At 43.3% G+C, this 23,301-nt stretch overlaps 1 protein-coding gene across 1 annotated transcript in view; it reads left to right on the top strand.

Annotated features, from left to right (window-relative positions):
- The first annotated feature begins 1,845 nt into the window (after positions 1-1,845).
- LOC123372429 (interleukin-6 receptor subunit beta-like) overlaps positions 1,846-23,301 on the top strand; it is a 53,792-nt gene continuing 32,336 nt past the window's right edge. Inside the window, exons 1-7 of the mRNA XM_045020503.1 lie at positions 1,846-2,001; positions 2,160-2,203; positions 4,960-5,011; positions 5,232-5,282; positions 14,099-14,210; positions 19,551-19,717; positions 21,799-21,935. Coding sequence (XP_044876438.1) covers positions 4,966-5,011; positions 5,232-5,282; positions 14,099-14,210; positions 19,551-19,717; positions 21,799-21,935 — 513 coding nt within the window. The 5' untranslated portion in view covers positions 1,846-2,001; positions 2,160-2,203; positions 4,960-4,965. The remainder of the gene's footprint in view (positions 2,002-2,159; positions 2,204-4,959; positions 5,012-5,231; positions 5,283-14,098; positions 14,211-19,550; positions 19,718-21,798; positions 21,936-23,301) is intronic.

Below are 23,301 nucleotides of genomic sequence, written 5' to 3'. Positions count from 1 at the left end.
CGCAGCAGTGGGCTGAGCAGCTCAGCCCGCCGCTGCTCTGAGGTTCTGGCTGCTGCCCCATTGCCACCCGGGGTCCCGGCCGCCGGCCCCACTCAGCACCCACTGCTGGCCTGGGGACCCCCAAGGAACCCCAGGCTGGCAGCGGGCTGAGCAGGCTGGCGGCTGATACCCTGGCTGAGCCACTCAACCCGCTGTTGGCCTGGGGTTCCATTCACTTAGCTGGTAGCGGGCTGAGCAGGACTAAATTCAATGAAATAGGAAAACAAGAGTAACTAATGACAAAGTGCAAGGACCTAGAGCAGTGGTCCCCAACCTTTTACCGTGGCAGTGGATGAGCATCCACCGAAATTCGGCGGCATTTCAGCGGCGACGCCTCTGGATGACGCTGCTTGCCACCGAAATGCCGCCGAATTTTGGCGGCATTTTGGTGGATGCTAGTCCGCCAGCCAGTAGGCAGGTGCACTGAGAGGCCCCTACAGGCGCCATGGCACCCGCAGGCACCGCGTTGTGGACCCCTGACCTAGAGAGCCTCCTGAAGCACGGCGATCGTTTTGATTTAAATGGCCTTGAACTGTACGAAGAATTGAGTACACTGTCATCAATGTTGCCACATGCAAAATCGATAATGGACATTGTACAGTTTACTCATACCAGCAAACTTGTTGACATATATCCTAATGTGTACATTGCCACTCGTATTCTACTGACAATTCCTGTAACAATAGCATCAGGAGAACGGAGTTTCTCAAAACTAAAGCTCATTAAAAACTACCTCCACTCTACAAGGAGTCAGGAACACTTGACTGGTCTTGCTATTCTTGCAATCAAACAAGACATCACTTTGTCTTTGTCATACAATTACATTATTACTGATTTTGCAGCCAAAAAAGCCAGAAAGATTGTTTTTAATTAAGAACTAATCCTTGTTTCAATACCTCTTCATATAAATTTCCAATAAAATGTTGACAAATTAAAAAAATTACATTATTTGCATCATTCTGTCAAATCAGAATTTTTTCTATAGTGCTACTTCTTTAGTGCTAGTCCATCGGCACTACAGTGTGCTTAATTAAGTTAAACTGGTTTTAATAACATGCATGTGGCAAGTTTTCCAATAGTGTAAGCTTATATTTGTGTTGCTAAGAGCAAGACAGGCACAGGGGCACCAGTTTAATAATCCTGCCTAGGGCACCATAAATCCTAAGGACGGCCCTGCTGTCTACCCACACTGGAAAGCATGCTCCCAGACGCAGCGTAGACACATCTTAACTGTGAAGCTGTAGCAAAAATGAGACATTGCCTGTCCCTCTAAAAATATTTTCTGGTTTCTTAAAAATATTCTAGCTGACCTACTAGGACAAACTCTGCTCTTATGGACACCAGTGTAAATCAGGTCACTCCTTTGTCAGTGAAGTGAGTGCAGATTGACACCACTGTGAACAAAAGTTAGACTTTGCTCTCTCAAGACTTTCTTAATAAAACGAAGGAAGATTTTGGTTTCTAGTCTGTTCTTCAAAAGAAGCTTTCCCCTGAGATTGTGAATTGCTTGCTCTTCTGTATTCGGTGTTTTGCTATCTAGTATATATATATTATTTGTGGTTTGTACAGGCTTCAGGGGGGATTTTTTCAACCTCTTGTTTGGAACGCAACCTTTTGACGGTCTCTGGTTAGAGAACACATTAGGGTGTACATCCTGATTCTCTTTGAGATAATATGTAAATATTTTAGCAATAAGCTATTTTATGGTGTAACTTGAAATTGACAAGGAGGAAAGTGGGTGGGGTGGAGATTTCCCTGTGGTTCCAAATTTCCCTCAAGGGGTGTGGCTAAAGGCTGTGTGGGATCTCTTCTGTACAACATGTCAGAGTTAGTCTCTGAGGTCAGAAACAATGTGTTTCTTTGGCAACTACACTCTGCAAGAATCTGTCCTACCTTTTACTATCTTGGAGTCCTGGAGGTGAACCTAGAGGAAGTGATTTTGGGTCCAGTATCCTATTGTCTGTGAGTTGATTTTTAATTAAAACTAACCTTGGTTAAAAGGGAGATAAATCGAACTTCAGCCTTTACTAATAAAACACCCAAAACGTATTAATTTATTAAAATGTCCATAGCCCACAGAAACAATACTAATTTAAAATAACTATATTATGCAATTTCAGCAAAGGGGCAATGAAGATTTCTCAGCTACCATACTTCAAACCAGGTAGGACCTTAATTAAATATGCTATATTGCTTACCATATACAATATAATGGTATTCTATGATGTGCCTATTGGTTTCTGGGTTGATTTTAAGGCATTGGCTTGACTTATGAAGCTCTAAATGGCCTAACCTATCTGTCCAAGACCCTGATGCAATGGACTTATTCACATGGGGAGACTCCTACTGATTTCAGTGGGGCTCAGTATGAATGCAGGGGTCTATCCACAGGAGTGCAGCTGCAGGATCAGAGTCTGACCACCACAGCTAGTGATATACGGGGATGCATGTGCTGGAGCCCCTTTGGTAGAAAGCTGAAAAAGCCTCGCAGGGTCTTCTTCATTAAGGCCCCGGCCTTTAAAACACACTTCCTCTTTGGAGTATAATAGAAAGAGATGGTTAATTGGGGTGGGGGGCACATTGGAGTGAGTGAGAGATTCTATTGTAGGGGGTTACATTAAATGTTTTGTTATTGTTAGGTTATTGTTATCTAGGGTAACTGATGGATTGGTGGAAGTGGTTTATTTTAAGATTGTGTTTTGAAGAGCTTCGGGGTGCCCAGAACCTGCAATGGTTGTCTTATTGTAGAATAGTACAAATTTAAATAAATGAGAGGAGGAGATGAAGAAATCCAGTAGAACATTGACTTTATGCAACAGCCTTTTTTTCCTCTGGAAACTTGGGCTGAAAATCTGCTTTTGTCCCAAATGAAGCGAGTTTGGTAGTCTATTCTAGTCAATGCTGAACATTTGCCAACATCTCTGAGAATGATATTCAACCTGGTTTGCAGAGACCAGAAAAACTCATTTCACTTCTGATATAAGTCCAGGCCTGCAAGGGTGAAAGGATAAGATTGACAGGTTGCAGAAAGTGGCTATTTTTAAAGTACATTTTACGTAGAATAATTCAGGCTTCATTATACATAAAAAGGTTACTATAGGAACCTGGCAGTGCTGCTATAATTAAAGATGAGTTCTTATTCATTCCTATTATAAATTTGAGTTTTCAGCATTTTATCATCTCGGCTATTTTGATTCGCAAGGTTCTATTATACTTGTTATATTTGGCGCAAATTCTTTATTTTTAAAATGGCATTAAAGCAATGTGGAGTTTTGGAATGCCAATAAATATAATTTGGACTTGGTTTATGGTCCTCTCTAAGCTTCCCCATACCCTACACTATTCAAATTCAATATATTTGCTGCTGGACTGTTTTGTTCACAGTGCAGACTCTCTTCAATGGAAACAGGCTGCCTTAAATGTGATTATCCCTCTTGTTTCAAACAAGTACTTTGTATTTAACAAAGTTGGCTCTATTGTTGTCTCCTGATTTGTTTCACCTCTTGTCTTTTATGATCTAATCTATAACTCTTTGATCCACTGTTTCTGCCATCAAACTATAATTGACAAGTTGACTTTTAGAGTGTTTCTTTAGCAATCATAACTTAACGATGGAAAAGAACAATCCCTGCCAACTATTCTTGAGTGGTTTTGAGCAATCTTATTTTTGAGTGACTCGGATTACTCTATCCTTCCTCTCCCCCTCCCTTTCTCTTTGGGACAGCCTAAAAAATCTCACAATTAAGGATTTGTCTAGGGGGCAGTTTAAAATGGATTGATTAGACATGCGTTATTTAACTTGCAGTATGTAAGCCGCACATGAGACAGCTGTTCCTCTTTCAATCTGCATTATTGTGTACACACAGCGGCAGCTTGCTGAGTACTAAACATACGGCATTCTCAGAGAGCATCTCATGGCTATTTTTTTTGCTGCTGAGCAGTGTGCATTCTGGGATTTTTCTTGCTCTGCATTTTGGGATGCATAGCAGAAGCCAGGCAGGTTTCCATGGGCTTCACCCCATGTGTCCTTTCTGGTTGAGCTAGCTCTGTTTTTGAATTGCTGTCAGCCAGCATGGACCCAACAATGCTCAGCAATGCTATACTGGTAACTCAGAATAGGCAGAGGCTGCTTGGGCTGTATTTCAGCACTCAAAGCTGGATGAATTCGGAGATTTGAGCCGGCAAATGGTGTTTGGATGTAAGGGGGTTCACCAGGCAGGACAGATGTGGGGAGTGGAAAGGAAAATATGTGGATGGGCATGATGTCCTCCATGACATGGGCCTAGATTTCTGGCTGGGAATTGGGCTCTGTTGCTCGCATCAGGATCCTCTGTCCCAAAGGGATCCTGGCTTTCTGGGGACAGCTCTTCACTGACCTCCTCATGCTTATCATCCAATGAGTCTTACTGGTCATCCTTTGAGGGGTGGGGGAGGTTAGCAGAGTGGACAGCAGCAGCATCAACCGTCCTGGATTGGGCAGTAGGGTAATTGATCAAAATCTTGTCCAGCTCCTGAAAAAAGTGGACAGGTCACATTTCCACTACCAGACTTTTTCCTGGCAGCCCCAGTTTGAATGTAAATCCTCCTGAGCTGCTTGCTCTTTATCCTGCACTAGTCAGCATCCCAGTTGTGGCCCCTTGCAGTCATGTCCACAGAAAGATCCTTATTCCAGTGGCTGGCCACAAGAGCTTCCCACCCTGACACCTTTCCCCACCTGGGTCTAACTAACAGCTGACTTTTAGTCTGGGTATCTCTTACAATCCAGTGTATCACCAATAAGCATCATAAGAGAGTCACTGGTATTCACCAGATGTTAGTGTAGTAGGTAGTGGATTGAATGGAAAGTTTGGAGAGCTTCAGCTAGAAGTGGACTGAAGCCCATGAATATGCCCATAGTAACGATTATCCTTCTTTTTAAAGGAGAAGATGAAGTGCTTCTTATTGCTTGTGTCTATGGCCTTGTTCATAAGAGGTGAGTTTTCATTCACTGCATAACTCATCCATTTACAAATAGTAAAAAATGGTAATAAATTATTTAAATATGATCATCCCATGCCCAAAGAACTGTCTGTATTAACTCATGGCAGGAGAGACTATGCAAAAACTTTAAAAAGAAAGAACTTCAACATATATATTCTTTCCATATTTGTTTTACATTCTTGCTGTTAATTTTATCCTATGTTATCTTCCAGATTCTTCTAATTGCTTGGAATCTGATCTTCCATTTTGCAAGCAAGTTCCAGGTAAATAACTCTCTTTAGGAAATAGCCAGTTAATGGCAAGGATGGGCCTCACTGCTGAAGGAAATCCCCCAGTTGAAGTGATTGGGTAATCAATTTGGGTTTGAAATATTCATTAGCGTAAAGTTTTTTGGCTGCAATCCAATTTCCATTGGATAGGGATTTCTGAAAGTAGCACCAGAAGTTTCTTCAGAACTGCTTTCTGATCTCTCTGTGCTGAGTTCCACTCTGTTGCCTCAATGGAGAGATGTGACATGGTCAAAACGCCAAGCTAGGAAAATGATCTTTGCAGCAGAATTCTGAATGGGTGTGAACGGGGGTAAAATTGTATTTGTCAGGGCCAGAGAGAAGAATGTTGCCATAATCGAGGTGCAATATGATGATGCAATAGGGAAAGAGAAGCCAGTGGATGAAAGTTTTAGCTGTGTGAATAGATAGGAATGGCCATATCATAGAGATGTTATGCAAGATTTCGATGTAGCCTGGATGCAAGACCCAAGAGAGAGGTCCAAGTTGAAGAGGACACCCAGGTTACAGGCCTGAGTGACCACCAGGATTGTGGAGTTGTCCACAGTGATTGAGAAAGGAGGTAGCAGAGAGGGTTTTGGGGCGGGAGATTAAAAGCTCTGCTGAAGCCATGTTGATCTTGAACTGACTGCTTGACAGCCATATGGAGTTTTCTGAGACACAGGACAAGATTTTAGTTTGGACAGGAGACAGAACTGGAGTAGAAAGGTAGTTTAGTGAGTTGTCTGCATAGCATTGGCAGTTGAATTTGGATTTGTGGATGAGATTACACAGAGATAAGATGTAGAGTGGGAGGAGAAGTGGGATGAGGGACTGAGGCCTGTTGAACCCCCACAGACTGGGTCTGAGCTTTGCTAGGAAAAGGTCACTGAAGACTTTGGCAAGAGAGATTTCAGTGAACTGCAAGGGATGGAAGCCGAATTGGAGAGCGCCTCGGTTAGAACTTGAGGAGAGAGGCTCCAGACAGTGATTTTAGAAGGCGTGTTCAATGATCTTACAGATGAAAGATATATGGGGCAGTAGTCAGAGGTAAGTGAGGTCAAGGGTGGGAGTTCTTTAAGATGGGAGAGACTGAAGCATGCTTGTATTGTGAGGGGAAAGAGACAGAGGAGAGCAAGAGGTTAAGGAGAAGAGGGAGGGAGGGGATGTGCCAAGGAGATCTGGAGAAAGGAGGGGTCACTGGGGCATATGGAAGGGTTAGAGGAGGAGAACAGATGAGAAACTTCTGCATCTGTTACAGGAGAAAGGAGGCAGGAGTTGTAGGAAGGGAAGGAAAGGTCACACTGTATGTTGTCAGTTTTCTCTTGGCAGAAATTGGCAAGATGTTGCATGGAGAGAGAACTGGAGGCAGAATGATGGGAGGGGTTGAGGACAGTCAACGGTGGCAAAAAGGCAGTTGGGATTGCCAGTGTGAGATTCAATTAAATTGGAGAAGTGAGTTGTTAGCAATGAAGAAGCAAAAGTGAAGGAGGAGAGAACAAATTGGTAGAAGAGGAAGTCATCCCTGTCACAGAATTTCTGCCAGAGTTGATCTGCAAAGCAAAAGCAGAAGTGGAGAAAGAAGATGTTGGATGTAAGCCAGGAAGGACCTTGCAATGGAAGGGAAGAGAAAAAAAAGAATCAAGGACAGAGGAGAGTGAAGTATGGAGAAAGTCAACAACCATATCAATGGAGAAAAAAGGCAGGGAGGAAAGGGCTGAAAGCAGACGGAAGTAATCAGTGCTGATGGATTAGAAGTAATGGAAAGGCCAAGTGACAGGGAATGAGGGAGGGGCTAATGGGCAACACTGAAGGAGACCAAGTGATGACTGGAGAGCGGAACTCAGCACGGAGAGATCAGAAAGCAGTTCTTGGTGAATATCACGTCAAATCAGTTTTGACTCACTTTGGTGAGTAACTTTTTGGTGAGTGGGAGAGTTGAAACGGGGCAGCTGGTGAAATGAAGAGATGAGGGAGAGGAAACTCGCAGCTACGTGGCTGGATGTATCATCAACATGGCAGTTGAAGTCACAGAGGTTGAACGGAAGAACTTGTGAGGAGAAGATGAGGAGGAGAAAGAGAGTGTCAGGAGTTGAAATCAGAGAGGAAGATTGATAAGGAGGAGTTGGGTGGATGGTGAATGACAGCAACATAGTAGGGGAGAAGAGTCAGATGCAATGCTATTGAAAAAAGGAGAGAGTGGGGAGGGGTTGGAAGTGCCAGGGAGAGAAAAAGCCCAATTCCACCACCATGGTCTGACTCAGGATGAGGAGTATGAAGGAGAATCCTCTGTAAGAGAGAGCAGCTACAGAGGCCATGTCAGATTAAGGGATTCCCGAGCTGGAGGGAAAAAGATGTGAAGAGGTCATGGATGGTTGCAATCTTTTTAGAGATGGATTGGACATTCCAGAGACAGCAGGAGGAGGGATGGGAGTGAGATTGGGAATGGTGGCACAAAAGAGGGAGAGGTGGTGGTGAGGATGCATGTGGGTGGTGCCAAGGTTGGGGCAAATGTCACCAGAGATGAGGAGGAGGCAGCAGAGGAGGATGTTGATATGAGATTTCCCCCTCCTCCCACCAGCATAAATCCAGAAGTAGGTAGATCTGGTGGGAACTATATAGGGATGGGGAAATGAATCCACGGGGAGAAAGGAGGACAAGGAATGCTATGATTCAGAAGAGGCACTTGGCAAGAGCTGTGGCAGATGGATGAGAGAAAAAGCTATTGGAAAACATTTTGAAAGTAATGCTACTGCAGCCCCCTCAAGCGCATTGCCCTTCCCAGCTGGGGATGCAAGAGTAAGCAGGCTAGGCTGCACCACTGGCAGTATTGGGATGACAGGCACAGCAGAAGTAGAGCAGCCTGCTGGAACTTTCGCAGCTGCCTCTCAGAAAGTTGGGGTGCTGAACAATTGTTTCAGCAAATAGGATTTTTCTGCCAGTAAAAACAGTTCCAGCATAGAAGATGGACTCTGAGTACACAGTGAGCACTGGATGTGTCAGATAGACTCCAGCCATTCTTGCTGGAATCAGCCACAGACAGCTTTCCAGGCCACACATTTAATTCAGTATCTGTTGACTATAATCCTTATGAAAACATTGCTGAAAAGTCTTGCTGATTAATAAAAAGAGTTTTCAAAGTGAAAAAACTAGTCCATTTCCCCTTTGTCTTTTCAAAAGATATTAGATCTCTGGTGGGAGGAGATACAGTGGAATGAAAGTAGAAGTCATTGGATGAAACTGTGCAAAGGAAAATTTAAGTTCAGTAAGGAAAGACTTGATAATGGGGACCTTTATTTGACTGTAGAATCAAGTGGTTGGAACATCATTGTTTGAATAACTGAAAACTGACCTGATCAAGGTACTGGAGAATGTAATGTACAAACAGACCTGCATTAGTGGGGAGAGGGATCAGCTGAGCTAATAGGCCTTGTCCATCTCTAATTCCTATGATTCCAAGTTGCTCATTATAGTGTAATCACGTGCAAACTGAAGGCATTTTTGTAAAGCCACCAGTACTAAGACTGAAATGATCTCCTCCACAAGCATAGGGAGCTCTTCAACACTATGGCCACCTCTTCCCTGACCCCACAAAAGCCCCATATGCATCCATGGAACTTTTGCTGGTGGGGTAAGGAGAAAGAGTTACTCTCTGCCCTTGCAAAGGTAACAGGTATCTGCACTTAAATTAATGCAGCATTAATTCAGACTTCACAGAAGCCCTTCTCTTGCGGGTGGGAGGGGAGAAATTTATGCAGGTGCAGTGTGCTTGACCATTGGCAGGGGAACAGATGCCTGCAAATAGCATGGAGGGGCTGGCTGTAGGACTGAAGCTTCCTTTCCCTGTGAAGCTTTAGGGCCACAGGAATTAAAGGCTGCACTCCGTCTCCACTTTGTGGCCCTAAAACTCCTTCTAACTGAAGGAACAGATGCCTGGGAACATCACAAAGTCAAATTCATGGAGTTTTCTGGCTCCCTGCTCCTTCCCATATCCTCTGCAGTGAAGACCAATGCAAAGAATTCATTTAGCTTCTCCACAACAGCCTTGTCTTTATTCAGTACTCATTTAGCAGCTCGATTGTCCAGTGGCCCCACTGATTATTTGGCAGGCTTCCTGCTTCTGATATACCTAAACTTTTTGCTGTTAGTTTTTGTGTATTTAGCTAGTTCTTTACATTCTTTCTTGTTCTACCTTGCCAGACCGCATGCTCCTTTCTCTCTTCCTCAGTGGAATTGATTTCCAATTTTTAAAAGATGCTTCTTTTGCTTCTAACCACCTCTTTTACTCTGCTGTTTATCCATGGTGGTATTTTTGGTCCTCTTACTGCTTTTTTTATTGGGGATATACATTTAGTTTGAGCCTCTTATGGTGTTTTTAAATACTCTCCATGCAGTTTGTAGACATTTTACCCTCATAACTAGCTCTTTTAATTTCTATTTAACTAGCTTCCTTTGTATACTTCCCTTTTTGAAGTTCAATGCTACTATGATGGGTGTCTTTGGCATTTTTTCCCCCACAAGGATGTTAAATTTAATTACATTATGGTTGCTATTACCAAGCAGTTCAGCTAGATTCACTTCTTGGACCAGATCCTGGTTTTCACTTAGGACTAAATCAAGAATTGCCTCTCCCCTGGTGGGTTCCAGGACTAATTGCTCCAAGAAGGAGTCATTTAATGGGTCTAGAAACTTTATCTCTGCATCCCAATCAATGAGGATAATTGAAATCTCCCATTATTATTGCATTTTGTGCCTTTGTAGTAGGGCAGTCAAATGATTAAAAAATTATCAGAATTAATCATGAGATTAAAAAAATAGTCACAATTAATCACAGTTTTAATCACACTATTGACTATAAATATTTTTGGATTTTTTCTACATTTTTAAATATATTGATTTCAATTACAACACAGAATTCAAACTGTACAGTGCTCACTTTTTATTATTATTGGTTAAATATTTGCACTGTAAAAAAAAAAAAAAAAAAGCATTTTTCAATTCATCTCAAGCAAGTCCACTCAGTCCTGCTTCTTGTTCAGCCAATCACTAAAACAAACAAGTTTGTTTACATTTATGGGAGATAATGCTGCCCGGTTATTTACAATGTCACCTGGAAGTGAGAACAGGCATTCACATGGCACTGTTGTACCCAGCATTGCGAGGTATTTATGTACCAGATATGCTAAACATTCATATATCCCTTCATGTTTTGACTTGTAAGTTCTAAAGTTTTACATTGTTTTGTTTCATGAGTACAGCTATGTTAAAAAAAAGTCTACATTTGTAAATCTTTCATGATAAAGATTGCACTACAGTACTTGTATTAGGTGAATTGAAAAATACTATTTATTTTATCTTTTTTACAGTACAAATATGCGTAATAAAAATATCAAGTGAGCACTGTACACTTTGTACTGTGCTTTAATTGAAATCAATATATTTGAAAATGTAGAAAAAACATCCAAAAATATTTATAGTAAATTTAAATTGGTATTCTATTATTGTTTAACAGTGTGATTAAAACTGCAATTAATCATGACTATTTTTTAATCTAGTTAATTTGTTTTGCGTTAATTGCATGCATTAACTGTGATTAATTGACAGCCCTTGTTTGTAGCATCTCTAATTTCCTTGTTCATTTCAGTCACCCTCACCATCCTGGTCAGGTGGTCGGCAGTATATTCCCACTGCTATACTCTTATTGTTCAAGACTTGAATTTCTATCCATAGAGATTCTGTGGTACCTGGTTTGATTCATTTAAGATTTTTACTTTAACTCAGTGCTTCCTTTCACATTTAGTGCCATGCCCCCACCAGCACAACCTATTTTGTCATCCCTATATATTTTGTACCCTAGTATTACTGCGTCCCATTGATTATTCTTATTACACCAAGTTTCTGTGATACCTATTATATGAATATCCTCATTTAATGCCAGGCTCTCTAGTTCACCCATCTTACTATTTAGACTTCTAGCATGTGTATATATAACACCAACAGATCCCGGTCATCAGCGGGTGGGATCGAACCTGGGACCTCTAGTGCATGAGCCTCTACGATATGAGCTAAAAAGCCATCTGGCTCTTAGATAAGGCTGTAGAACAGACTCATTAATCTCTCTCTCAGAGGTCTCTTGGTGCCACTAGATAGGACAGAACACCTCACCCAGGAGGTCAGTAGCATAGCTGGGGGGAGCGGCTGCTCCCCCACCAAGCACAAGTGGCGCCTTTTTAATTTTACTCACCCGGGAGCAAAAAAAAAAAAAAAAAAAAGGCACCACCCGCTGCAGCGCTTTTACTGACGGGACGGCACTCCGGGTCTTCGGCGGCACTACCTTCACTCACTTCGGGTGTCTTCGACGGCACTCAAGCTTCATCACCGAAATACCACTGAAGACCTGTGGAGCGAGTGAAGGTCCCACCGCCGAGGTGCTGCCCCATCAGTAAAAGCACTGCAGCAGGTGGCATCTTTTTTTTTTCCACTCCCCCTCTTCCCTCCACCTGGCTATGCCACTGCAGGAGGTGTGTGGGTTACATACTTCTCCTAACTGAGGAAGTATATCCCAAGCTTCAGAGACTTCCCAGTTGAAATCCCAGATGAGCCTGCACTTGTAACACTGACAGACCCTGGTTGTTGTCGGGATTGAACCTGGGACCTCTGAAGCTTAGTGCATGAGCCTCTACTGCATGAGCTAAAAGCCCTATGGCTCTTAGCTAAAGCTGTAGAACAGACTCATTTTCTCTCTCTCTCTAAGTGGTCACTAGATGGGACAGAACACCTCACCCAGGAGGTGTGTGGGTTACATATATAAGCACTTGTACATTGTCAGTATTCAGTCGCTTACCTTCATGCGTTCTATTTAAGTAGGACTCTTACATTTGACTGTTCCTCAGTAGCTCCTACCTGTACTTTACCAACTTCTCTTCTATCCTCTTTACTAAGATATAGAGTTCCTCTTTTAATAAAAATTCACCCCTAAGGGATGTCTCTGCCTGAACCGTGTTCTCATCTGTACCTGTTGGCTTTCTCCCACCCCTTAGTTTAAAAAATCCTGTATAACTTTTTAAATTTTACATGCCAGCAATCTGGTTCTGTTTTGGTTTAGGAAGAGCCCATCCTTCCTATCAGCTCCTCTTTTCTCCAAAGCCTCCCCAGTTCCTAATAAACCTAAATCCCTTCTCCCTACACCATCATCTCATCCATGCATTGAGACCCTGCAGTTCTGCTGGTCTTCTTGGCACTGTGCTTCGAACTGGAAGCATTTCAGAGAATGCTACCATCAGAGTCCTGGACTTTACTCTTACCTAGCAGCTTAAATTTGGCTTCCAGGCCTTCTCTCCTACCTTTCCCTATGTCATTGGTACATATGACCGTGGTCTCCTCCCCAGCATGACACAAACGTCTGTCTGGATATCTCATGAGAGCCACAATCTTCACACCCAGCAGGCAAGTCACCATGCAGTTCTCCCAGTCATCACAAACCAGCTATCTATATTTCTATTAAGTAAATCCCCCACTCTGCTACCTGGCTCTTCCTAGTAACTGGGTCCTCTCCTTCAGTGGGTAGCCTCAGTGTGAGTGGATATCATGACCTCATCTAGAAGGAGGTCCCAGCTATGGAATCATTTCCCTCTGCTCCAGCTTGATGTTTCCTTCCCTGAGACTTTCATCTTCCTCAGCAGTACAGATGCTGTCAGACTGGGGGTGGGACCGTTCTACTGTGTGTCTGAAAGTCTTATCTACGTACCCTCTGTCTCCTTTAGCTCTTCCAGTTCAGCCACTCTGGTCTCAAGAGCCCATACTCAGTCTCTGAGGACGATGAGTTGCTTGCACCGAAAATACATGTCACCTGCCCACAAGGCAGGTAATTGTACATGCTGCATTCAATGCAATAAACTGGTTAGCTCTGACTTCTGTCGGTATTATTTTTACTCTTGCAGGGTTTGTTTGTGACCTAAGTTTAGAGAATGTTAGGTGCAGAAGACTGTTTTTGTTTGGTTTTTCTCCTCCTTTCTGTGTTTCTTTTCTCAAGGGTTTTTTTGGCGTAGTTAGGTTAAAACCCTTCAGCCTCCTCTTCCTGCCACTGAACTGTCTCTGCTGCCAAACTCTCCTTGGTAGCTCACTCTGTCCCAGGGCACTCTCTGCTTGAGAGCTGGACCTAGAAGGAATGCCTTTCTGAACTCCCGCACATAACTCCCCTCTTTGCTGCTGGTGGTCACTTAGGAGCTGGTTTTTTAAACCCCTGTTCTCAGTGAGATAGGATCCCTGGACAAGGGTGTGGGGCTAAAGGGCTTAGGGATCAAAGAATAGCACACTAGAGCCTCATTAGTAAGCTCTCAGCCTAGTTTAGCTGGCTCAGCACACAGCCCCTACAACAGACCACACCGTGCTCTAAAATGTACCTAGTTTGTGTTGATGTAGTTAATTTCAAACAAGTCTATGTTAACATGAACTAGGTACATTTGAGTACATACCAGCAGGGTCTAGATGGGGCAGTTAGAGCACAGCACACTTGTGTGCTTTACAAATCATACCCCTCTTGTGCTCTTTGTATAGACAAGCCCTAAAGTGGTTGGGTTTTAAGTAATTCCTGATTGCAGTCCTAATTGCATAGATGTCTGTTTTGTCCAAACACTATCATTTTGACAGGCAATCCCACTGGCTAATTAAGAAGATGTATCCCATTTCAGACTTATTGCCTTTTTATTTTGAGAGTTGCCTTCCTCTTGTTAATGGGGTATTATAAATAGATGTCCAAGATAGGCCTTCACTATATAGTGTGATTGCTTATTTAGTTTGCTTTCATTTTGCAGATTGGCATGGCGAACTGACTTGCTACACAGAAAGAAAAATAAGTCTATTTTGCTCCTGGTTGCCAGTCCCCTGTGCTCCAAAAACTACTACTTATACAATAATTTTAAAATGGTAAGTTTGAAAGACATTTCAGAAAGTCTGTCATTGTTGCTTGGTGTGATTCTTTCTGTACTGACTTAAGTTCTCTCTCCTATATTAGACAAGCAATCAGATTCTGGACAGCTAAACACTGAAGGTCAAAGTCTTCCCTTAGATTTTGTACTCACATGTAATACCCACTGATTTCAGGGGAACTGCATTTTAGAAACTGATGGGAGAAATTAGTGTGGAGGATGAAAAAGATTCAAGGCAGGTGGGCTAGTAAGCAGTGCAGAAGCATACAGAACCTTTGCATAGATGGCTTTGGCCTCCACCAGTTTATGTATCTATCTCAACATTTCCTATAGAGTCCACCACACTAGAATCTAATTTCAGTAAGTAAAGGGATTAACTGCTCTGCTAGTTCCACAGGGGAAGGTGAGGGTGACAATCTCTTCTTTGTTGGGGACAAATCAATGGAAACGCCCTGGGTATGATCTCACAGGTTTCCTGTCCCTTGCAAAGGTTCTTCCTCCTTTGGGGACAACCTGCCCATGTATTTTTTTGTAAAGGAGTAGTAGAAAGCAGCAGTACAAGTTGGTCTGAACTGTGATGTGATTTTTCACCATTCTGGGTGGAGTGACATGTACACCATTTGCTTGTTTACATTTACAAGAGCCGTGGTTAGGAGCACATCCTAATGCTGAGTAAATGGCTGTGCATTGTGGAATTCCCCTGGTCCCACTGGGGCCAGCGAGCAAGAGAATCATCTCTTACAGGCCGGAATGGCAGTGGAGGTGCTTGGCAGCTTCGGTGCTCCCCACTGACTCCTGCACTCTCCCATTCTGTGAGGAATGGCTGGTGGATCCACCCTGTGGAGGATGCACTAACTCCACTCCAACTCCTCTCCTGCCTGGCTCAGTCTCCAAAGCGCCTCTATTCCCTGAAGTGCTGGGAACCCCTTTGGAGCACAGACTTGTGTTGAGAACCCATTGCACTTGCCTTGACCCAGCAGAAGCACCAAATCTGTTGCACTCTGTAGCTGAGCAGAGCAGGCAGGTCTTGCTTATCATTTGCCTCACTCCTTGCTGAATGTTTCTACATACGTAGTGGATGTGAGTATTCCAATGGCTCCAGAAAACCCCAGCCATCATCAGACCCCATTATGCTAGGTGCTGTATATACACATAGCAAGAGAGAGATCCTGCCCTGAAGAGCTCACATTCAGAACAGAGAAAGCAGATGAAGGGGAGAAAGAAGAGATACAGCATACAAGCAGAAGACTGAGAACCAAGGCACAAAGAGATTGTGACTTTTCCAAAGTCACACAGAGAGACTCTGGAAGAGATAGGATTTGATCCAAGGTCTCCCAGATTCTAGTCCAGAGCTCTTAACAAGAAAATATTCTTCCTTTTTACTGAGTTTTTAATAAAGCATTTGCTTAAGCTGAGCTGAGGACATTATTGCTTTCTGCAATTAACATCAGTTGGAAATTGGAAGAGTACTGTGTATGATTTAGCTGTCATGAAGGAAGAGATTAAAGAAAAACCTCACACAGATGCTCTAGCTGTGCACTCAAAAAATCATGCTTTGAAATATTAACCGCTGATCTACAGCTAAGATGACTTAGAAGATTCAGGAGAAAACCTTCAAACGTTCATGTATTAAATATTGCATTGTGACTAAAAAAATCTGGTAGGCAAGTAATATCACTAGCCATAAAATAAATATTCCATTTTAAAAACGGTGTTGAGACTGCACATCTTAGCTGTACAAAGTCTCCTGTCCTCAGTGTTCAGGAAAGGATGTATAACCTTTCAGGGGATATGAGATAGCATGTTCCCAGTGTCTATCTTTTTCTCTCCCATTTTTGCTTACATGCCAGGAAATTCTATTAAAAGCTGTGTCTTGAGTACCATTAAGGCTCCGTGGTTAAATCACTCAGAGGTCAGGAAATGCCAAAGTAAAGGTTTGTCCATAAAGTTAATCTGCCCCCTTGTGTATATGCATTATAATGCAATGTTTAGTTACATCACATACTATTTCCCAAATAATGCCCTGTGCTCTAATATACAATTATTTTCTACAGACATGGAGACACATGTAACATTTGCAGAACTTTGTCCTGTACTGTGGCTGTCAGACAAAAAGGGCCAAATCCTCAGCTGTGCTGGGGCCACTCCACCCGCTTTGATAGGAGAACCATTGGGTTGTTTAGAGACACCACAATGGCTCCTGCACCAATCTCCCTTCCTGGTCCCACCAATGGAGTCATGGCTACAGTAACGGGATTTGGCGGAGGCAGTTCCTGGGTGCCTCAATGGCCCATAGGAGCGATTGACAGCAAGCACAGTTTAGGGCAGTCTTCAGGCTGTTCTAACTTATGCCAGGGAACTAGCCTGGCACTAAGTATGGCACATGATACCTTTCCATTCCTCCTCCTGAAAAGCATTGAGACCATAATGTCTGAAAATCATTCCTATATCAGATATGTGAAAGAGTTTGATCCTGAGGACAGTGGCAGTTGAGAACCCTCTGGATCTTGCAGGTTTGATCTGTAACTAAATAAAGGTTCCTGTGGAGCCCTGCCTCTGCACCTGACAAGATTCACTTTACAAGGTTGTGGGAATAGTGGTATATCTGAGAAGCCATGTGATTCGGATATGTGTGGGGGCAGAGTTAACCTTTGACTATAAAGCCTCAAGTGTTTGTAAAGTTCATGTAGGGAACTCAAAGTAAGGCTAGCATTATTTTATTTGTATTCATATTCAACAAAAATTACATGTCAAATTTGTAAAGACACTTAAATCTGGACATAAATAGAATTGCTTGGTTACCAGTGTTACGTTCATTGGTCTGGTTCAAATGGATTGGACTGTAGTGATAACTGCAGCCTTGTGAGCCTAACAGAGGAAAAGTGGATAAAAGTTTATAAAGTGTCACAATAAATTAACAATAAATGTTGATGGAAAAAGGTGCAAAAGGGAGTAAGATTAAATTAATCTAAACAAAAAGGCCTACTGATATAATTCTAGAGCTGTGTTAAGATCATATCTGGTAATCAAGAAAAGTGTGGGACCAGAAATTAATGAACCAAAATTAGTGTGTTGGAAGTGAGGCCTAACAGAATAATGAGGGGGTGGGCTATTCTGCCCATTACTACTTTTTGGATTCCTCAAAAAGATTTGTTGGGGAAAGCTAGAAATGAATGAAAGATGAAAAAACAGGAAGAAGCAAGCTTCTCCATCATTTCTGACCACCCGTGGTCTCCTGGGATTACGAGATCCACTGTGACACGATTGGGTCTTTTTCATCCTAATCTTGAGAGATGTCCTGACCAGAAAGAGAGACCCAGATGACACTCCCACCAGTTCTGGCTAAATTCCAAACAGCATCTGGGGTGTGAAACTTTGTCACTCCCTCCCGTGTGTCCTTTTTCCTTCCCTACCGTATTTTTTACTCTTTCCTAGCCTTCTCCTTAATAAGAGTTAGGGCTGCCAACTTTCTAATCACACAAAACCAAACACTCTAGCTCTGCCCCTTCCCTGAGGCCATGCCCCCGCCCCACTCCTACTCCAAGGCCCTGCCCTCCCAGGCACTACATTCCCCCTCCCTCGGAGGCTCGCTCTCCCCCACCCTCACTCACTGTCACTAGCTGGGGTGTGGGAGGGGGTGAGAGCTCTCTCTGGGGGTGCAGGCTCTGGGGTTGGGGAGGGGATGAGGGGTTCAGAGTGCAGGAGGGGGCTGTGGGTTGAGGCAGGAGTTTGGGGTGCAGGAGGGGGCTCCAGGCTGGGGGGTGGGGCAGAAGGTATCAGGGTCTGTGAGGGAGCTCTAGGCTGGGGCAGGGGGTTGAGTGCAGGGGGGTGAGGGCTCCATATTGGGGTGCAGGCTCTGGGGTGGGGCCAGGGATGAGGGTTTGGGGTGCAGAAGGGGATCCAGGCTGGTGGGTTGGGCAAATGGGTTCAGGATGTGGGAGGGGGCTCTGGACTGGGGCAAGATGCTGGGGTGCAGGGGAGGTTAGGGTTCCATCTGGGAGTGCAGGCTCTGGGAATGAGGAGTTTGGGATGCAGGAAGGGGCTCCGGGTTGGGGGGGTCTCAGGGCTGGGGTAGGGGCTCGGTGTTGAAGTGTGGGCTTACCTCAGGCAGCTCCTGGTTAGCTGTGCAGTGGGGTGACTAAGGCAGGCTTCGTGCCTGTCCTGACTCCACACTGCACCCTGGAAGCAGCCAGCAGGTCCGGCTCCTGGGCAGAGGTGTGGCAGGCGGCTCTGCGCACTGCTCTCACCCACAGGCACTGCCCCCGTAGCTCTCATTGGCTGTGGTTCCCGGCCAATGTGAGTGCGGAGCCGGTGCTTGGGATGGGGGCAGTGCATGGAGCCCTGTGGCCCCTTGCCTAGGAGCCGGACCTGCAGTCTGCTTCTGGGGTGCAGCGCAGAGCCAGGACAGGTAAGGACTAGCCTGCCTTAGCTCCTCAGCACCGCCAACCAGACTTTTAACGGCCCAGTCGGCAGTGCTGACCAGAATCACAAGAGTCCCTTTTCGACCTGGTGTTCCGAAAACCGGACACCTGGTCACCCTAATAAGAGGCTGGGTTAGCCAGCCTAAACTGCAACAAACCCAAAGTGACAGTTAAAAGCAATGTCCTAAACTGCCCAGCACTGGTACAAGTTTGCCAGGTCTTGGAGTGGCTGATAGTGTGCCTTGCCTGAATTTTTTCAGCAGTGAGATTACAAGGAAAAATGAGCACCAAAGACAGAAGCTGCATTTTCTGTCTTTGCTGTTTTCTTTTTTCCCCATTTGTATGAGGTTGCCTTGTTTTGTTTTCTAGGAAATGGGATTGGACATTAACAGCAACACCACCTGCTCCAGCCCATCTCAACTAAATTTCTCTTTCCCAAAAAAGGACAATTATCACCATCTTTAATACCATCTAAAAGACTATCAAACAAGTGGTTTTTCTTTATGAAAATGCTCTACAGTTAAAGAGAAAGGGAACAAAGGATATTATTAAAATATAAGCCTTATTACTTTGTTACAAATTCAAATGCTTTAACTTTTATTTTTGTATCTTTGGTAACAGGTTTAATTTTTTTTTAATCTCTTTGCCATGGTACTAAGCAGGCTGAGGTGACTGAATTCCAAGCCTGAACTTTATTTAAAATTGTTTAATATTGGACAATAACAGGGTCATGTTAACACCTCTAAGTCTTTGGGCCCATATATCCCACCAAAATTAATACAAGTCTACACCTTTGAGATTGCCTTTTAAAAGTTGTTGTGTGTGTTCTAACTGCTCCACCAATTCACCAGTTGTCATATTGCTGCTTTAATAAGTTATAGTTCAATAATGTTTATTTTAATGCTCTTTGTCTCAAGGGATAAAATCTCGAGATGTTTTGAAAAAACTACAGCATCAACGTCCATCACAATAGAACGAAAATCCCTTTACATGAATCGTGCTGTAATTATTTGGGTATCAGCAAATTACTCCCATGAGAGCTCTGTGAAAACAAAGAACATCTCCATTATACCCAGCAAGGCAGGTACAGTGCCTCTAATATGGTTCATTATTTGTATTACCACAGCATCTAAGATGCAATATTTTGGCTAAAACTACAGTATAATTTTACTGAAGTATAGATTTATTTGCTAAATTGTAACTCTTAGTATACACTTCTTACCACCAAATCAAATAGTTAAACCATAATTTGGACCTCTGGGGTGAAATCCCCAGTCTAGTGATGTAAATGTGGGAAGGATTTCACACCTGGAGTGTTTGCGAGACTGTAAAGGAGCAATATCCAGAAACATATTCATCAGTACACACACACAAACACACTACTTAGGCTCTTATTTTGTTTGAAGAGGGGGCTGGTTCCACAGCCTATGTTTAAGGAAATCTATATAGTTAGAATCTCTGCGTGTTGAGTCCTTTTCCAGGTTTTGGTCTGTTTCTTGGGCCACTAAGGGTATGTCTACACTTAAAAGCGGGGGCAGGGGGGAAGCCATGGCAGTGAGTGTGAGGTCAGATCTACAGCCTCTGGTTCACAGTGCTCACACTACAGTGCTTAAAAATGGCAGTGTAGACATTCTTGCTCAGGCTTAGAGACCAACCCTCCTTGCTGGGTTTCACACTCCCAATGGGAACATCTATACTGCTATTTGTAATATAGTGCCTGCACAACTCTGTAGACCCAGGTTCTGAGTCTCGCTACAGTGGCTTATTTCTTGGGGAGGGGGCAGTGTACACCTACCCATTGGGTAAGACCAAGTCTGATTCAGGTTGGAGCTCAAGTCCCCCTTCCATCCACACACAAATCAGTCTGACTTGGATCAGCAAACACTCAGGACCTGGGTCCTACGACCCTGCTATAGGGCTCGGTCAGAACCAGAGTCCCACTGTGACTGTGGTTCAAGCCCTGCCATTTTGCAGTGTGGACACAGCTCAAGCCATAGACCCAAGTCAATCAGTCTGTGTAGTGCAGTATGGACACTTTAGCATAGCTGAGACCTGGGCCCAGCAATTGTAAGCCCAGGTTTACAATGCAGTGTGCATGCTCAGGTGTAGGCTTGGAAACCAAGCCTGGGTCCCACAAACCTGGGTTCACAATTCAGTGTAGACATACTTAAGTTAGTTACACAGTAATTTTCTATAAAAGGATACCACCTGGTTACAAATGAGATATCAAGTCCTATTCTTCTGATTAGGTATTTATAGTGCAATTCACCATGGTATCCAAGTATTGCTCTAATCCTCAAGTGCTGCCCAAAGACCGAGAGTAACTTTGATCACGGGCTCTTCTAGGAGACATGGGATTGGAGGTGGGAGTGAGAACAGAGTCCTCACTACTGCAGCACCCTACCAGAACCACTCCACAGCTGCTACTCTAGCCTCTGTAGGGGGCCTTTGGTCACTTTACATGTGTTAGGTTATGTCTACACTTTGAGCTGGAGAGGTGATTCTCAGCTCGAGGAGACACCCATGCTAGCTCTCAACGAGCTAGCACACTAAAAATAGACTGTAGCCCTGACAGTGAGAGTGGTGGGAGGTGCCAAGTTCATGCCTGTCAGAGATGCTATATATATATAGCCTGGGCAGCTAACCCTTCCCACTACTGCAACTACATTCTATTTTTGGTGTGCTAGCTAGCTCAGGTACTTCTCCTGGAGCTGGAATCACACTCCCAGCTCCAAGTGTAGCCATAACCTTAGAGAAAAAGAAATTGTACTTGAAATTACACCTCTGACATACCCAAAAAATACAGAAGCAATTAGAGTTCAGGATAGTCTTTTTAAACAGCATTATTGCTGGTGCTGTAGACATTCTGATTTGAGGATTGGGCCACGTATGCTGACTTTGAATGGTATCTGATACCACAAATTCTCATTGAAATCAACAGGACTGCCCACAGAGAAAGATTTTACCTTCACTGAGTAAATGTGAAAGAACTGGGCCTTTGTCTCATACTGCAAAATTTCACTAATGAATTCTTTCTGGATTCTGAAGATTTAAAAATCAACATATTTAGTATTGAACAAAGAGAAGGGAGAAAAAATTGTGTTTATCATTGGTTTCCTGCTGTGTGTGTGTGTGTGTTTACGGCTTCTGCATTGTTCATTTTAGAGAAGTGTGCTATACACTCCATAAGTGCTCACCAGTTATCAAACAGATTAATAATTAAGTGGGACGCACCAAAAAAGTCTATGCAATATGAACTGCAATATAAAGAAGCATGTTCAACATCCTCACAGTGGATATTGGTGAGTATATGAAGATTGATATCAATTTAAAAGATTCAGCTGAATATTACTGGTTCTATGATACACAGCACTGTTCTGACAAGACAAAAAAAATACTTCCTGTTAAGTTAACCACCATTTAAGTTCTGTTAAGATGTCCCAGGCTGTGGGACAGATCCTGAGCTAGTGTCAATCAGAACAGCTCTGTTGACATTAATGAAGCCCTGGTAAATTACATCAGCCGACGCTCTGACCCTACATTGTTAATGGCTAATTTCAGCTTGACAAAAAAGTGCCAAATGTTGCACCCTCTGCTCATGCTTAAACCCCACCTCTTAGACACATATTACATTTTTAAACAGGTGCTCAAGAAATCAGATACACAAGGCATTTTCAGTGCCAGTGCAAAAGCTAGCTTAGCATTTTGAGCATTCACAACTCTTATTAAAAATCAATCTCAGTTGCACATGTGGCTTGAGGGCTTTGAATATATTACCTCACCTCTTCCATGTGTCTCAGCTTCAACCCCAAAGAAAGTGGAAAGTCTCTAAATCTTTCCATGATTCTGTATTTTCCCCCAAATCAACTTTATTAATAGAAATAAGTTACAAAACAAAATATTGTCCTAAAAATGCTTCTGCTTACTGTCTTAGCACTAGAGCAAGAGCTAGCCACCTAATTGCTTTTATTTATAATTATCACAAATATTTTCATGGCAATAAAAACTGTAAGGAGACTTTTAGGCCCAAATTTTCAAAAGTGCATCTCTGCCAACTATGTACATTGCCTATGTGATCACTGTGATTGTACAAGCTACTATTAAGTGCATACACAAATGAGCATTGAGGCACTAAGTATGTGCATGCGGTTTTGAAATTTTTTGAGCCCAATGTGTATTTCTAATACTTCATTTTACCTCATTTTCTAGCTCTTTTGAGCCCTAACTCAGTAAAGTTCCTAAGCTTGTGCTTAAATCCATCCCTAGTCACAAAAGCTTATGCTTCACTTTCAGTACATACTTGAGTCCCACTGAAGTCAATGGGACATAAGCACAAGCTTAACTTTAAACATGTGCCTAAGTACCCTTCTTGAATCAGTACATGCCTTGAGTGTCTAATGGTTCTGTTAGGGCCCAATCCCTCAGAGTGCTTAGGTGCGTAAGTCCCAGACTTATGCTCCACTGCAATCCCCAAAACTCCCACCAAACCCCCTAGGTGTCTACACTCAGTACCCTCGGTGCCTATGTCTCTGACTCTGAGCATACACAATGCTACCTCACTTGAGGTATCTGAATGCCTATCTCCTGCCTATGCCCCAGACCGATCTGCAAACCGGGGGAAGATAGGTGCTCCTCCTTAGTCATGCACAGGGCCCAATCCAATAGGCA

Source organism: Mauremys mutica, chromosome 6 (genome assembly GCF_020497125.1).
Source record: "Mauremys mutica isolate MM-2020 ecotype Southern chromosome 6, ASM2049712v1, whole genome shotgun sequence".
Taxonomy (NCBI): Eukaryota; Metazoa; Chordata; order Testudines; family Geoemydidae; genus Mauremys; species Mauremys mutica.
Note: the sequence above shows the minus strand (reverse complement) of the source record. Positions and strands in the feature narration are given on the sequence as shown.